The 13436-nt window shown below is 46.1% G+C and overlaps 7 protein-coding genes across 7 annotated transcripts; 4 read left to right on the top strand and 3 right to left on the bottom strand.

Moving 5' to 3' along the window:
• Positions 1-572: 572 nt before the first annotated feature.
• N7471_000287 (fungal specific transcription factor domain-containing protein) lies at positions 573-1243 on the top strand (the record flags this gene model as incomplete). Its single annotated transcript, XM_057273008.1, has 2 exons — positions 573-638; positions 707-1243. The coding sequence occupies 2 exons, from the start codon at positions 573-575 to the stop codon at positions 1241-1243; spliced, it is 603 nt and encodes a 200-aa protein (XP_057141187.1).
• Positions 1244-1288: 45 nt separating this feature from the next.
• Positions 1289-1723, bottom strand: N7471_000286 (uncharacterized protein; the record flags this gene model as incomplete). The annotated part of the gene is made up of 1 exon (XM_057273007.1): positions 1289-1723. The coding sequence occupies one exon, from the start codon at positions 1721-1723 to the stop codon at positions 1289-1291; it is 435 nt and encodes a 144-aa protein (XP_057141186.1).
• A 119-nt stretch (positions 1724-1842) lies between these two features.
• On the bottom strand, positions 1843-2094 carry N7471_000285 (uncharacterized protein; the record flags this gene model as incomplete). Its single annotated transcript, XM_057273006.1, has 1 exon — positions 1843-2094. The coding sequence occupies one exon, from the start codon at positions 2092-2094 to the stop codon at positions 1843-1845; it is 252 nt and encodes an 83-aa protein (XP_057141185.1).
• Positions 2095-4786: 2692 nt separating this feature from the next.
• N7471_000284 (uncharacterized protein) lies at positions 4787-5346 on the bottom strand (the record flags this gene model as incomplete). Its single annotated transcript, XM_057273005.1, has 3 exons — positions 4787-4852; positions 4981-5148; positions 5266-5346. The coding sequence occupies 3 exons, from the start codon at positions 5344-5346 to the stop codon at positions 4787-4789; spliced, it is 315 nt and encodes a 104-aa protein (XP_057141184.1).
• A 2553-nt stretch (positions 5347-7899) lies between these two features.
• Positions 7900-8644, top strand: N7471_000283 (uncharacterized protein; the record flags this gene model as incomplete). Its single annotated transcript, XM_057273004.1, has 4 exons — positions 7900-7992; positions 8139-8232; positions 8284-8485; positions 8539-8644. The coding sequence occupies 4 exons, from the start codon at positions 7900-7902 to the stop codon at positions 8642-8644; spliced, it is 495 nt and encodes a 164-aa protein (XP_057141183.1).
• A 496-nt stretch (positions 8645-9140) lies between these two features.
• Positions 9141-9761, top strand: N7471_000282 (uncharacterized protein; the record flags this gene model as incomplete). The annotated part of the gene is made up of 2 exons (XM_057273003.1): positions 9141-9151; positions 9242-9761. The coding sequence occupies 2 exons, from the start codon at positions 9141-9143 to the stop codon at positions 9759-9761; spliced, it is 531 nt and encodes a 176-aa protein (XP_057141182.1).
• A 1869-nt stretch (positions 9762-11630) lies between these two features.
• Positions 11631-12836, top strand: N7471_000281 (aldose epimerase family protein; the record flags this gene model as incomplete). Its single annotated transcript, XM_057273002.1, has 1 exon — positions 11631-12836. One exon carries the CDS (start codon positions 11631-11633, stop codon positions 12834-12836), a length of 1206 nt encoding a protein of 401 aa, XP_057141181.1.
• Between the last annotated feature and the right edge of the window lie 600 nt (positions 12837-13436).

Below are 13436 nucleotides of genomic sequence, written 5' to 3'. Positions count from 1 at the left end.
GGTCGTGACATGTCTCCTATTGATGCTGACTGAAAGTAAATTATCGAGTAAGGCTTCTGGGGTTGAGGCTCACGACGTGTGGATACGGGTTTACCATGAAACACTACTTCCCGTGACCACCTTTATTCCCGTATTACTTTCGAGCTCGCGGTTCGCGATTCCCAATTCTCATTCAACACACTAGAATTTTAAGCCATGAAGTGTGTTTAGTTTGTATAGTGACCTGCCAACTTTCGTAGGTGAGAAACTTCATTCCCTCTGCCAAGCCGCGGAGATACTAAAACTTAAAGCTCCTTCGTAGTCGGGAATAAAGCGCAGTTTGAAAATCCCAACGCCGTGTATAGTTAAACTTCCAATGGAAAGACCTAAGTATCTTGGGTTCAAAGACATCTATACTAGCAATCGTTTCCAAGGACAGGAAAATACGACATAGAGGATTGAACGCGTCGCCTATTTACGTCCTTACATTTACTGATCTTTTTCCTATACCTCGCTTGTAAAGTACGCGCCTACCACAAGTGTGCATAGAGTCCAATAAGTGACACCTGACGATTGATCCAGTACAAGCAAATATGCTCCACCATCCACCCAGTTGGATTCGGAACGACACACAATCATCCTCCTACATCCGCCCGTTTGTAGGTACCACAATGGCCGAATACGAGACATGTCCCGCGACTATTTCGGATTCAGCCGTCAGAAATAGCCCCTGCGCATCCCCACCATCTTGCTCCCAACTATTCTCTGGGAAACGTTTCGACAATATGTTGCCCCCGTGGTGAATAGATTCCACTTCCCAAGCACCAAGCAAACCTTCATGGACACCGCGATGGCCCCGGATCTCGTCGACCACGGCACAAAACCGCTAATGTTTTCCATCTACTACGCAGCCGTCGCCAGCATGACCGACGATACAAGTATCCAGAATATGGAAAATGCCCGTTCAGCGCTGTTGGTGCATTACCAATACGCCACCCAGCAAGCTCTGATCAAGGCCGATATTTTCCACACGCAAAGCATACGGGTTTTGCAAGCCGCCGTTCTTCTGTGGACATGTATGCAAAACCAGGATGATAGCGGCTCTATCTGTTCTATGGTATCTATGCTATTCCGCATGGCACAGACCATGGGTATGCATCTTGATGGTGGGACCATGCTCGACCTCACGCCTGTTGAAGTCGAAGTCCGAAGACGGGTCTGGGGTCTGGTTGCAGATTTGCTTTCTAGATCTGCGATTGTCTAAGATCAATGGCCATGAACCGCTTCACTATCGGATATTCTTTAATACTCAGATCCCAATGGCTATAAACGATGAAGATATACAAGTGGACTCGGCAATCCCACCTGTTGAACGCGCAGAGGCAACGGAGATGAGCTGTTGTCGGATGCGCTGCCATCTCATTGCCGCGGCGCAGGAGATGAGATTACTCGGCCGGGGAACGGGAGCAGAAGCGACAGAATTCCCGGAACCGTTCAATCGGGACAATCGGATCTCTCCGTAATGGTATCGTCCCGAAACTTCGTTATCCGTGATGTCATGAAAATGGGCAGTGAACTGGCAGAACCAAGGCCAGGTCATTTCTTTAGGAACCAGGAAGAGAGCCGGATCTTGTGCGATTCGTAGATCTGATTCATACTGGATCAGGTAGAAATACGTTCGCAGATACCCGAGTGCGGCCTTTCTTAGTTTCATCGCCGCACCCAATTCTGACGGATCGCTCATGAACGTATCCCAGAATACGTAGGACGTTATGTACTGTGGAAGGGGTTTAAGAAAGATTCGGTCATCGATCCAGACGAGGTGTAGTCGAGGATCCTCGGTAACGATGATCTGTCGGCCCTTCACTCGCTGTCGATGCAACGGAGAGATATGCTGCTATCATGCTTCGACATCCACCAGAGTCTGCCCGATATCGACTCGAGGTCCTCTGGCCAGACTTCTTTGAGAATGAAATCAAACAAGCCCTTATGTTCGCTCATTTTGATACGAGGTTGACCTGGCAAATAATCAAGCGATGCATCGAGATCACCATTGAGCTGATCGTCTTTGTCGAAGGGACATGGCAATGAAGAGCTTTCTCTGTCCGTCGACATTTTCTGAGGCAACAGATTTGAAATATACTAAAGCTTACAATGATGCTGAATGCTAAGAAATAAATTAGAAATATTGTTTTTCTCGATAAAAGTTGTCGTTTACTCCCATAGGACCCCCATAGGACTACTAGGGGTAATGGGACCAAAATTCTTTTGGTCCCATGGGAGTTGGCAAGGTCTAGGGAGACCTAGATATCTTCGTAGCATAGTGTTCAGTCACTGCCCTAGGGAAGAAGTAGGATCATCGACACAAAAGGATAGGATGCTGTATCATCCTAGTGGTTACGCTTCTAGGTGACAGGCATTACAAGTTGGATGTCGGATCAAGCGGCATCTCCGGGAAAAATGAAAGGGGCAGTGCGTCGGGCTGAAAGCAAATGGGCAGTAGTCGGTGGGGGCCAGAGTAAAAGAAAGGGGGCGGCGATAAGTACAAGATAGAGAGGTAGGAAGAGTGAAAAAGTGAGAGAAAGGGAGGAGCAGCGAAGACGGGTCTTTTATGTCGGAGGGCATTGAAGGGAGGTTACGTGACAGCGTATTGGCGCGCTAAACCCAAAAAGGCAAAACTAACCCGATACAGTAATTCACAGGTCCGCCGTTTACATCTCCAATCAAGGGATTGACCGGAATTTACTGGGATTGGAGTGACATATGGGTACTTCAAATATTCAGGCACCTTTTGTCATTTTAGCTGGAATCCCCGTAAACACTACATATATTTGAGTTCCCAGCATGAACATTGTGCAGTGTGTACTCAGTTCCAACCTATGGCTCCCCATTGAAGTATCAAACTAGTGACCCCATGCTTGTCGGAGTCGCATACTCGGCGTTGGGTTCAATCAGACCTCCATTCTTGGAGTTGACCGATTGTGCCAAATGTCCAACCAAAACTACGATCGGACAACTATGAAAACACACGTAGTACATATGTACATGTCACCTATCATAAAGATATAGTTACATATTTTTGTACAGAAGGTACTCTAAATGTGTAATTTGGATCTGTCTTTGGGCTTATCTCTGTAACTAATTCCTGTAATGCATATAGTATCCATTTTCTCGGTTTGCAAATGAAGAGCAAAAGAGTAGAGCGTATAAAATAGCGTGGGCGCAAAATCCAGTCTGGCTTGTTTGCTCATGCTGGCTGTCTCCCTTTCCTCTTCTTCCATTTCTCTTCTCTCCCACCAGTTTTTCCACTTTCAATTCTACCAGCCAGCAACCAGATTCCATCGAGAATCTGGCTGGATTTCCATATGCTGGCTATCAGTTGGGGACTGCCTTGAGGCCAAATCTATTGTCGGATGGGAACCCTTTGCTAACGATTTTCAATCATCCAAATGGAATGCTCTGTGTACCCACCACGCACGCTGCCATTGGATCGAAACGTCAATGAATCACTATGTGGTGAGTATCATTATTTTCTCGAAGACAGCGATTTCTGTTGATTATGTCTCCTAGAGAGCTGTGTCCCAAGACGCGTTGTCTGTCGTTTCGTGACCCCTTACATCTGCGTGACCTACTTACAATCTAGCTTCCCGTGTCTCCAACTACGCTAACGGAAAAAACACCGAGGACTCGGGGCTTTCAAGCCATGATATAACCGGGGTGTCTTCACGAGTCACTTGCACACTGGCGCCCAGAACTATTTCCGCTGTCATTTTACGACCAAAGTTGCCTCCGGGGGTATCATATCTCAACGTGGATACGGTCTGATAACATTGTGCAGGATATGGGCTTGATGTTGCAATACTTCAACCTGATTTGATTTCCTGCACCTATCCTGGTCTTTCAAATCAAGATAGTGCGGTATTCATGTTTCAAGTACTTGGCCGAGTTCTAATATATGGGCTTGCCTAGTGGGCGTTATGGTGGGCTTCAAGGTCGCGTACATAGGCTCATGGGATGTTTTCTAAGTCCACAATACCATGATGAACGGAGACCAAGATCAAGACTTTTTTTCTGTCATAAAATGGGCAGGTGGGCTTCGTGCTCTCTTCATGCGCAAGATATGGCCTCCTCAACTCGGGATAGAATACATACAGCAATGTCAGAGCCAAACCTTTCATAGAATGGGATCCTTTTGTCTTGATAGTTGATGAAGATAATTACAAAGGGACTATTTATAGGATTGGGTCACCAAGCTTCCATCTCCCGTAGACCTCTTGGCATTAGTTGTTTATTATTAACTGTATGTAAAGGAGGCTCACTTCGTTCTTATATTCAATCATAAGTTATAGGATTTTCCTCTGTCGCTAGACTACAAGTCCTAAGATGCTCTAGTATTAATATGATAGGTACCAAAGTGACTCAAATATTGGATTACAAAGAAATGGCCGACGTTGGGAGCGAGTTGCCAAAAGAGACCGTTGATATGTACCCATTCAAACGCGTGTTACTAGGCGACTACCACACTGTTTTCATGTGCCACAAGCACCGTTTAAAGGAAGAGAGAACAAAGATAAAAAAAAGACTTAAGACAAATAAAAACGAGAAGGAAAAATAAGCGAAGAAGTGAAGAAGTGAACAAACCCAGCACCTGAAAAGGCACGACTTGCGGTCTCGGGGTTCGAACCCAGACTTGACCTAGTGGGTAGTCTTGAACCAGGTAACCTTGGAAACCTGGCTCTTATGCGCGATCTACGAGCCAACTAGGCCACCTGGGTTTTGCATTTTGATACCGCACTGACTTTGATACTTAACCAACAAATTCTTGTTTTCCACACTCAGCTTCTAATTTCTTCACGGGCATGTTGTTTATTTTCTAGTGTGAGTATGACTATGACTAGATAGCAAATGTAGACGCCAGCAAATTGAGTGAGACAGGCTGTTCACGCGTCTGGATAGTTCCTTCCAGGGTTGTTAGTAGGCAAACCATCGTCTCCCTCTTACTTCCTTCTTACTCCCCTCTCTTTCTATCCTGGTAAATCCTAGCCTCCCCATGTGCTCCCACAAATACGACATACTTCTCTTCTTCACCCTCTTTCTGCCGGGGCAGCACTGGTTACGCTTGCGCTTTGGGGGAGGCGCAGGGTCACGCACTCCCTGCACAACGGGGGGCTATAGCAACATAATATTAGAGAGGATGGGACATAATAAAAAATAGTAGGCATCCTGACAACTGGGGACAGTAAGGATGTTCGACAGACTGGAACTAGGGAAGACCGGAGTACTTACCACGTCCTCCACGATCGCGGAGATAATAACGGGAACTACTGTTCCTCTTCTTTTTCTTTGGGGTTGCCCCTGGCCTTCCATGATGATAATAACGAGAATAAGTGGTGATATCGATAAGGGATCTCTTTAAGGGATTGCTGGGCTTATGTCAACATCGAGGAAGAGGGTTTGAAGAGAAAAGAAGAAAGGAGGAGAAATGACATTTATTTATATAAGCGAATATTTTCTGACCCGTGTTTTCCCTTGTAGAGAGACGAGGAAGAACGAAGATTTATACATGCGTTGGGAGACTTTAAATCCAACCTTGGAAGGAACGTCTTGCTGACTTCAATAAAAGTCAAAGCGCTGGTCATAGGGTAGAATTAGAGGGCATCAGTATATCATAAATTACCAAATCATCTCTTACTAATTTCTCACTAGAGTGAGAAATATTTGAAGTGAGAGATATGTGAGATGAGGAATATTAAAAGCGAGGCATATCTAATTGAGAGGTACAAGAGAGATTATTCTTTATTGCATTGCTAAAGTACCATAGCAGGAAATAATCTTGAGTAAAGCATAATACCACCGTGACAAGCAGCGTGTTGTCTAGGCCCATCATTGCCGTCGAGGATATTATGTTTGAGCAGCAGGTCTTCATAAACGGCAACGTTGGCAATAGACAGTTTGTAGGAAACTGCAACAACAATGCTGGTGCTTCGGTATTTATCTTGTGTCTTCTGCTTCCGCTGGTATGTGGGTGTATTGTTCACTGGATTGGTGTTAACAGGTTTGTGTACAAACATACGCGTATGAAGGCACCTAGGAAGGGTTGCAGAAAGCAGAATTTTGGGGAGTGAGGTAGGAAGCGAAGGAGCAAGAGTGTTGCTTAAATATAAAAATCAGTATAGTGGTATTAGCGAAACCCAGGTGGCCTAGTTGGTAGATCGCTCACGAACCATACCCTGTTCCAGACTACCCTAGGTCACACAACCCTGGGTTCGAACCCCGAGGACCGCAAGTGGCTGTGAGAATTTCGCACTCTCGGCGCTGGGTTTGTTCCTTTTTTATTTCCTTTTTATCTGTGCTGGTTTCCTCCCCCTTTCCTACTCTTAGAGCATATAGAAGTAGTGTCTCATTTGATTACACGGCGAGTTTGAATGATGATGCTCTATCAAGGTATTCACTTTGCATCCACAATATAAATACAGGTATTTGCTATGAGATCGTCAGTCGTCGATCTCGTTCCCCTACATCCGCCATGCAGTTGAGTAATCACCTCTGGAACTATCGATTCCCTCTGAATATTGATCCCCAATCGCATGCTTGCTACCTAATCACATTCGGTGACTTGCATTTGCTCAGCTAGGCATCATCGTTGGCAGATACCACCGTCTGTCTTTTCCACACCCTGAAGTGTCACTTTGACCCGATTTGGTACCCGCGTACATTGATCTCATCTCCCACGTTTCTCCGCATCAAGCCCGCATCAAGCGAGATCTGTCCTCACAGGAACGTACAGTATGTCAGAGTTTGTTTTCATCCGTACCTCCCTCTTCTTTACAAGTTACACCATTGGTGCCTGTCCTTCCCGCTACAACTTTGACGTTCGATTTCCACGTTCTATTCCAAACTCAGGGTTCAAAATCACGAGGATATTGATCGATTATGTCAATGGGAGAATGCAAATACCTGCGCCTGCATTCAACTCTTTGAAACTCTTGACCCTATCCCGCTCGGACTAATTGTTCATATGACCGACGTCCATCAAGCATTTCAGCTATAACGATCTCATTACTGCTCCCTATCACCGCAAGCTACCTTTCGACGGTTCCTCAAGTTATCGAATATCCAATATAAAGGTGCAAATGCTCGGAACTTTGTTGGAATGTCATAAGACACCTTTTATGGCCTCACTGACATTGTTGGAAAGATGAACCCACGGCTGAAACTATATTGCTTTATGAAAGCTACATATTGCAACATATTGCCGGTCCTGTGAATTTATTTAGACCCTGAGTACCAAAGAAAATGACCCCAACTCCATGAAGAGGATCTACCTTGACTTTGTTTGGGCTGAAGGTATAAACAAGATTACCGAATAGTTCCAGAACTTCTACATTGCCCCTATGAATGCGCAAGCCCTTTGCGGATTCCAGCAACAATAACAATACGAAAACAGTGCAAAGGAGATGTGTGGAAGCTAACATGGGAATGGAAACACTCAAGCCAAGAAAATGTAGCCAGCTGTCAAAGAAGACGCTATACACTGACAATTCCTTGTCGACATGTATGTAGTCCTCTATTATAGGAAATCCAACACCAAATCCCAAAAAAAGATTTGCGCTTTCGATTCTGATAGAGGTTGAACAAACAAAGTCTTGTAGCAGACGAGGTTGCCGGAAAATATCAGGGTGATCTGACCTCGTAGGTCGAACAAACCCTCCTTGGTGGGAAAGAAGACAACAGTCAGTCACCTGAAGATTTTCCCAGTCAAACACGTAGGTCTCAGTCAACGAGGAAGCTGCTCGGATTTCAAACTTTTCCACGGGTGAAGGGCTTCTCTTTCTCTCCTCTTCTCTCTTCGCGTCTCATCCTTCGTGTCTCATCCCACCCACCTCTTCATCAACACTGCCATCTATTATTTTTTTCATGATGGAAGGCCCTCCCTCCCCGAGGGAAACCCCAAAAAGAAAAAAGCGGAACCCTAGCTTCCGCCGCTACCTCCGCAATCACGGAATTGACGTGGTAAGTACTCGGGTCTTCCCTCGTCTCAACCTGTGGAATATCCTCGTTGTCCCCAGTTGTCAGGATGCCAACTATCTTCCCTTATTTGTCCCATCATTGCTACACATAATTTGACCTGACTGATAATAACATCTTGCTTGATATAGCCCCCCGTCGTGCAGGGAGTGCGCGACCCTGCGCTTCCCCCAAAGCGCAAGCGCAACCAGCGCCGCCCCGGCAAAAAGAGGGCGAAGAAGAGAAGTATGTCTCATGATATGACTTGATATTGAGTGAATGCTAACGATTAAAAAGAGATGGAAGCTGCCGCCGCCAAGAAGGCAAATGAGGAGGGTGGATCTGTCGCCTCTCCTGCGGCTTCATCGGCCGGTAGCTCGCGTTCCGCTTGGTCTGCTGCCTCGCCTCGTACTGCCTCGCCACCTGTTGTGTCTCCCCCTGCTGTGTCGCCGCCCGCTGTCTCGCCTCCCCCGCTGCCCCGCCCTCTCCCATCCGCCCAGTCGCTGAGCCTTCCTCTCCTGGTCCTCGCGCCCAGGACATCCTGAATGCCAGCGTGGAGGCCGACAACCAATACGTTTGGGATCCTTTGGACCCCCTGGGTCTATTTGACGAGTTAGAGGGACCCCTGGACTGGCCATCCAAGGGGCTATTTGACTGAAGAACGAGCTTTTCCTTTTCCTTGTTGTTCGAGGTCTAGCCCTGCCAGGTCCATTCCCCTTGAGAGATTGGTCCGCACGTTTCTCATGAATGAATTTCAACATCTTTCTTTACCATCTTCATTGATTTATTGGTCCTTAATTGATCCTGACCAGAAACCCTTGTATCAGCCTAAGCTATATCAATATATGGGGTATAGGTAGCGGATACACACAACATAGAGGACCCAAGTACCTGGAACAAGCTCCAGGAACCAGAGACGTGCTTTGGCTATCTCAAAACCCATGGCCTCTACTTTCTACAAATCAAATCCACCCTCTTATAAACCCACTACACAGCGTATTGGACTCTCCTCTGTCTTACCAAGGACATTATTGCCAGAAGGGACCCCCAAAAGGGCTATGTCAAAGCTTTTGGTGCAATGAGAGTTAATATTGGTCGTTGACAAAGCTAGGAGCTATACAGACTAGGCAACAAACCTAACGCCCCCAACAATCATGGAACGATGGTGAATACCCCCAACAGGCTAAAAGCTAGTCACTGTGCAGGGCGAACTATCAGGTTGCCAATGCTAATACCTGTGTTGGCGCAATAAAAGCTCATCATGTGCCGAACGAGGAACGGAAGTGCTCGTGTTGGGCGAGGAAGTCTGGTACGACTGGTACAACAATACCGCCGTCCCCGTGCCAGCCCAAGCCAACTCAACCATGCCCGCCCCTCTCGGTCACATTCCAGTCTACGCTCGTGGAGGATCCGTCTTGCCCCTTCAGCAAGCTGCACTCACCACCAGAGATGCACGAAACAGCCCCTGGGATATCCTCGTGGCACTGGACAAGGACGGCAGCGCAAATGGAAACCTCTACCTTGACGACGGAGTCAGCGTTATACCCAACGCCACGCTTCATGCGGAATTCAAGCCTCAGAATAGGAAGCTTGACACTTTCATAGAGCATGGTGGATGGGCTGAAGAGAACAGCCTGAGAAACGTTACCATTCGGGGCGTTAAGCAGACAAAGACCCCTATCAAGTTCAATGGTCACGCTGTGCCCCCCAAGAACGTCCACTTTGATGGTAAGAAGCATACCTTGGTCGTTTCCGGATTCAATATCTCGGCTTGAGCTGGAAATCATTGGTCACTGGAATGGTAACTTCAAAATGAATCGTATTGATGGATTTCTCTGGGAAATTGACCTCTCTCTCCGTCGAGAATAGTATTTGGCCATTTTGGCCAGGTTAGAATGTGCATTTTGGCAGTGGATAGATTTGAATTACGTGACTACGTCTTAAAAACAATAATTCAAGCTGTTGCAGATATTCTATCGCACGAGTATTTCCTGGACCAAAGGAGTTTCATTCATTATGAATCAGGTAGCCCGGCTGTAACCCGCACTGTCTCGTGTCACTGAAACCAGTGGAATCCTCGCCAAAAGTGATAACCAATCGACCCCTAAGGTCGTAAGGAGAGCGCAAAGTACTATGTACACCAATCACTCACTGGAAGTCTAATGAATGCAGGAACAGTCCCTGGACCAGATCTATCTACTTCACTAGGGATCCTTAAAAAGCCTAACCGGAAACCTGATGAATTCCACATCTCACGCGGCAAAGGAAAAAAAAGCACCCTGGATGATCAGGTTCGACGACTTTTTTGATTGGTTGCATGAGACTACGCATTTCTTTGGTTTCTCGTATATAACATTGGCCAAATTTGCAACCCTGGCGTTATAAAAACTGAGTATCGAGTATGAGTATTTCAACCTGCCCTCGACATGTCGTCCATGCACAACAGTCCCACGAGCCACATGGGCAGGCCAGTGGTCCTAGTGCGTCTCATGGACCGAATAATTGGTGCCGCTTGATCTAATTTGTGTTGAATGCATACTAGTGTATACAGTTTTACATTGTTCTGATCGATCTCCACCCATGACGTTTTTGAGCATGGTATATTTTGATTGACAAACAAGGAAATTTCGGCGCTTTCGCTAAACGAGATAAAGTCCTCGTAAAAAGCTAAGTTTAAACCTAGGACATCTTCGCACTACCATCTGCTTACTATATCTCTAGATTTTTTAGACCTATGACACAAAATTTGAAGCAGCTAGCGTTCGTAACTGGATCACTATGAAAATCTCTTTACTCAGTCCAAAGCACCTCCAGACATTTCTTGCGTATAGCCTGTTTAAGAAAGGATGTGTCCTAATAAAGCGCAAATGACTCAGCTCTATGCACCCTTGCCAGAATATATCGCCAGGATTGTTACTCCCAGTCTAGGCCTTGCAAATTATTAATTCGGATTTTGAGGAAAATGTGGAACAAAATACGGCGTATTTTACCACTAGACCATAACAAAAACCAAGGTACTTGTTTAGGGCCTAGCGGGGCCATATCTGTCCTATTTCTTGTTTGACAGGAAACTTAAAATTTAGTGGCCAAACTTTATTCTTTGCCAAGACCGAACCACGGGTTTGCCGAGAATAAGCTCGGCATGCCGACACTTCCCGCCCGAGAGAGAGCTGGGGAGCGGGCCCCGTGTCACTTGTACCCCCCTTGGCAACAATTCTGTCAATGTAAATCCCGTCGATCAGTTTGCGCTAGTAATAATATGTTTTTTAAACAATCCAGTACAATATTCCATAGTTAGGAAGGCCTAATCTCGATGATATATAAGTTCGAGTACTTTACGTGAATGAATATTTACTAGTTTATAAAGCCTGCCATCGATTCAACTATAGAAGATATATAGATTTATATAGTATGAAGTTCCCATAGTAAATGCATTACAGAGTGTAATTGAAAATTAGCCCAGGCTTGGCGGAGCCACATTGACAGAATTGTTGCCAAGGGGGTACAAGGGGGGTACCTAACCCTTTCTCATCCGTCTTCTCTGGATCCACGTTTTAAGAAGGAGTCCCCTCACCTTCTTTTACTTTTTAATTTTATTTACGTGTGCCACTTCTGCTGAACAGTATTTTTTATCAAATTACAACATGTATGTCAAGCAGTACATTGCAGCATGTCTTTTTGTTCCGATCGCTCTTGGTCAGGGACATTCTACTGCACGCTCTGTAGATCCCTTCAAGGTCTTCACAATCTCCGCCGACAACATCACGGCCAAGTTCATTCCATATGGAGCGCGATTGATCTCTCTGCTAGTTCCAGATAAGAATGGCAATGAACAAGACGTTGTGGTCGGCTATGATGATCCCCGTCAGTATCTGGAAGACACTGAGACCAGTCATACCTATTTCGGAGCCGTCATTGGCCGCATTGCCAACCGTATCAAGAATGGTACTTTCGAGCTAGACGGAACCGAATATCACATTCCCAAGAACAAAGACGGCTTGTATACGCTGCATGGCGGAGACATTGGCTATGATCAGCGAAACTGGACTTTGGTTGCATCCACACCTTCCTCTGTCACGTTTGAGCTCTACGACGCTGCATTCCAAGGCTTCCCAGGGGACGTCATTACACAGGCTACATACACTGTCGACACCGAGGCCACCGCTGCGAACCCGCAGGGACGTCCCCGGCTGATAACCAAGTTGGTCTCGCAGGCTCTCACTCACTCCACTCCGATCATGCTCTCCAACCATATCTACTGGAACCTGAATAGTTTCCAGCAGCCGACTATCCTCCATGATACATGGCTGCAACTGCCTCTGTCTGAGCGATTCATCGCCACGGACAGTCTTCAAGTCCCCAACGGAGTCATCTCTACCGTGGATGATACCGATCACCAATGTATGGACTTTACTGCCGGCAAAATCATCGGTCGTGACATACAATACACCCAAGGTCTTGTTGGCAGTGATGTGGGATATGACAACTGCTTTATTATCGACCGTGACTCGACGTACTCTGCCCAAAACTCACTTGCTCTCGCTCTCCGATTGAACTCCAACTCCACAGGAATTAGCATGGACGTTGCAACGAACCAACCTTCTGTGCAGCTCTTCACCTGTCTGAACATGGATGGAACAATTCCTGTGAAGCCTTCTCAGGCTAAGCGAAACTCGGAAAATGAGGAAGCTGCCGGATTTGTTGAGAAATATGGTTGCCTGGCGATTGAACCCGAGGGCTGGATTGATTCTGTCAACAACCCACAGTGGGGCCAGCAATCCAATGTGATATACTCCCCTGAGACCCTCCCTGCCGTTAACCTGGTCACCTACACCTTCGGAACTGTCTGAGATGTGTTACAAATACCGTGTTCGATTCTAGTCTTACCAGTTTCTTGTTTATTGTAATATTTTGAAATTTCGCAATATTTTGAATTGCCTCATAAGTATTCTTTTACTCTTCCATTGACCCGATATTTTTAAACGGTTTTATGGAATTTTTATGGAACGTTCGGTTGACAATTATAGGAATGGGTTCTTGATATAGTTTGGGCACCCAGTTGAGGGAGGTTACTACTTATGCCAAGCCAGGGTACCCACACTAAAATGGTCACGGTGACCTCCCCCAAGTATAGGAGCTGAGGGAGGTCACCGTGGCCGGTTTTAGTGTGGGTACCCTGGCTTGGCATAAGTAGTAACCTCCCTCACCTGGAACCCGATATAGTTTGCGTTTCAAGGGTTTCCCACGTGCTCCGAATAAAGTAAATGAGCAACCGATTGGCCAGAGACATACCATATTTCAGGTACTGAGGCGCTAGTTAGTGTATATTTTATGTACCCAGTCTACTGGCATATCAAGATTTGTTGAAATAGTACTGATGAAACTATTCAGCATGTATAAATAGGGATAAAAGATCCTTACCAAAGTAGTACTATGAAAAGTGCTATAAA

This window comes from Penicillium samsonianum (genome assembly GCF_028829775.1).
Source record: "Penicillium samsonianum strain IBT 33392 chromosome Unknown utg000001l_segment0_segment0, whole genome shotgun sequence".
Taxonomy (NCBI): Eukaryota; Fungi; Ascomycota; class Eurotiomycetes; order Eurotiales; family Aspergillaceae; genus Penicillium; species Penicillium samsonianum.
Note: the sequence above shows the minus strand (reverse complement) of the source record. Positions and strands in the feature narration are given on the sequence as shown.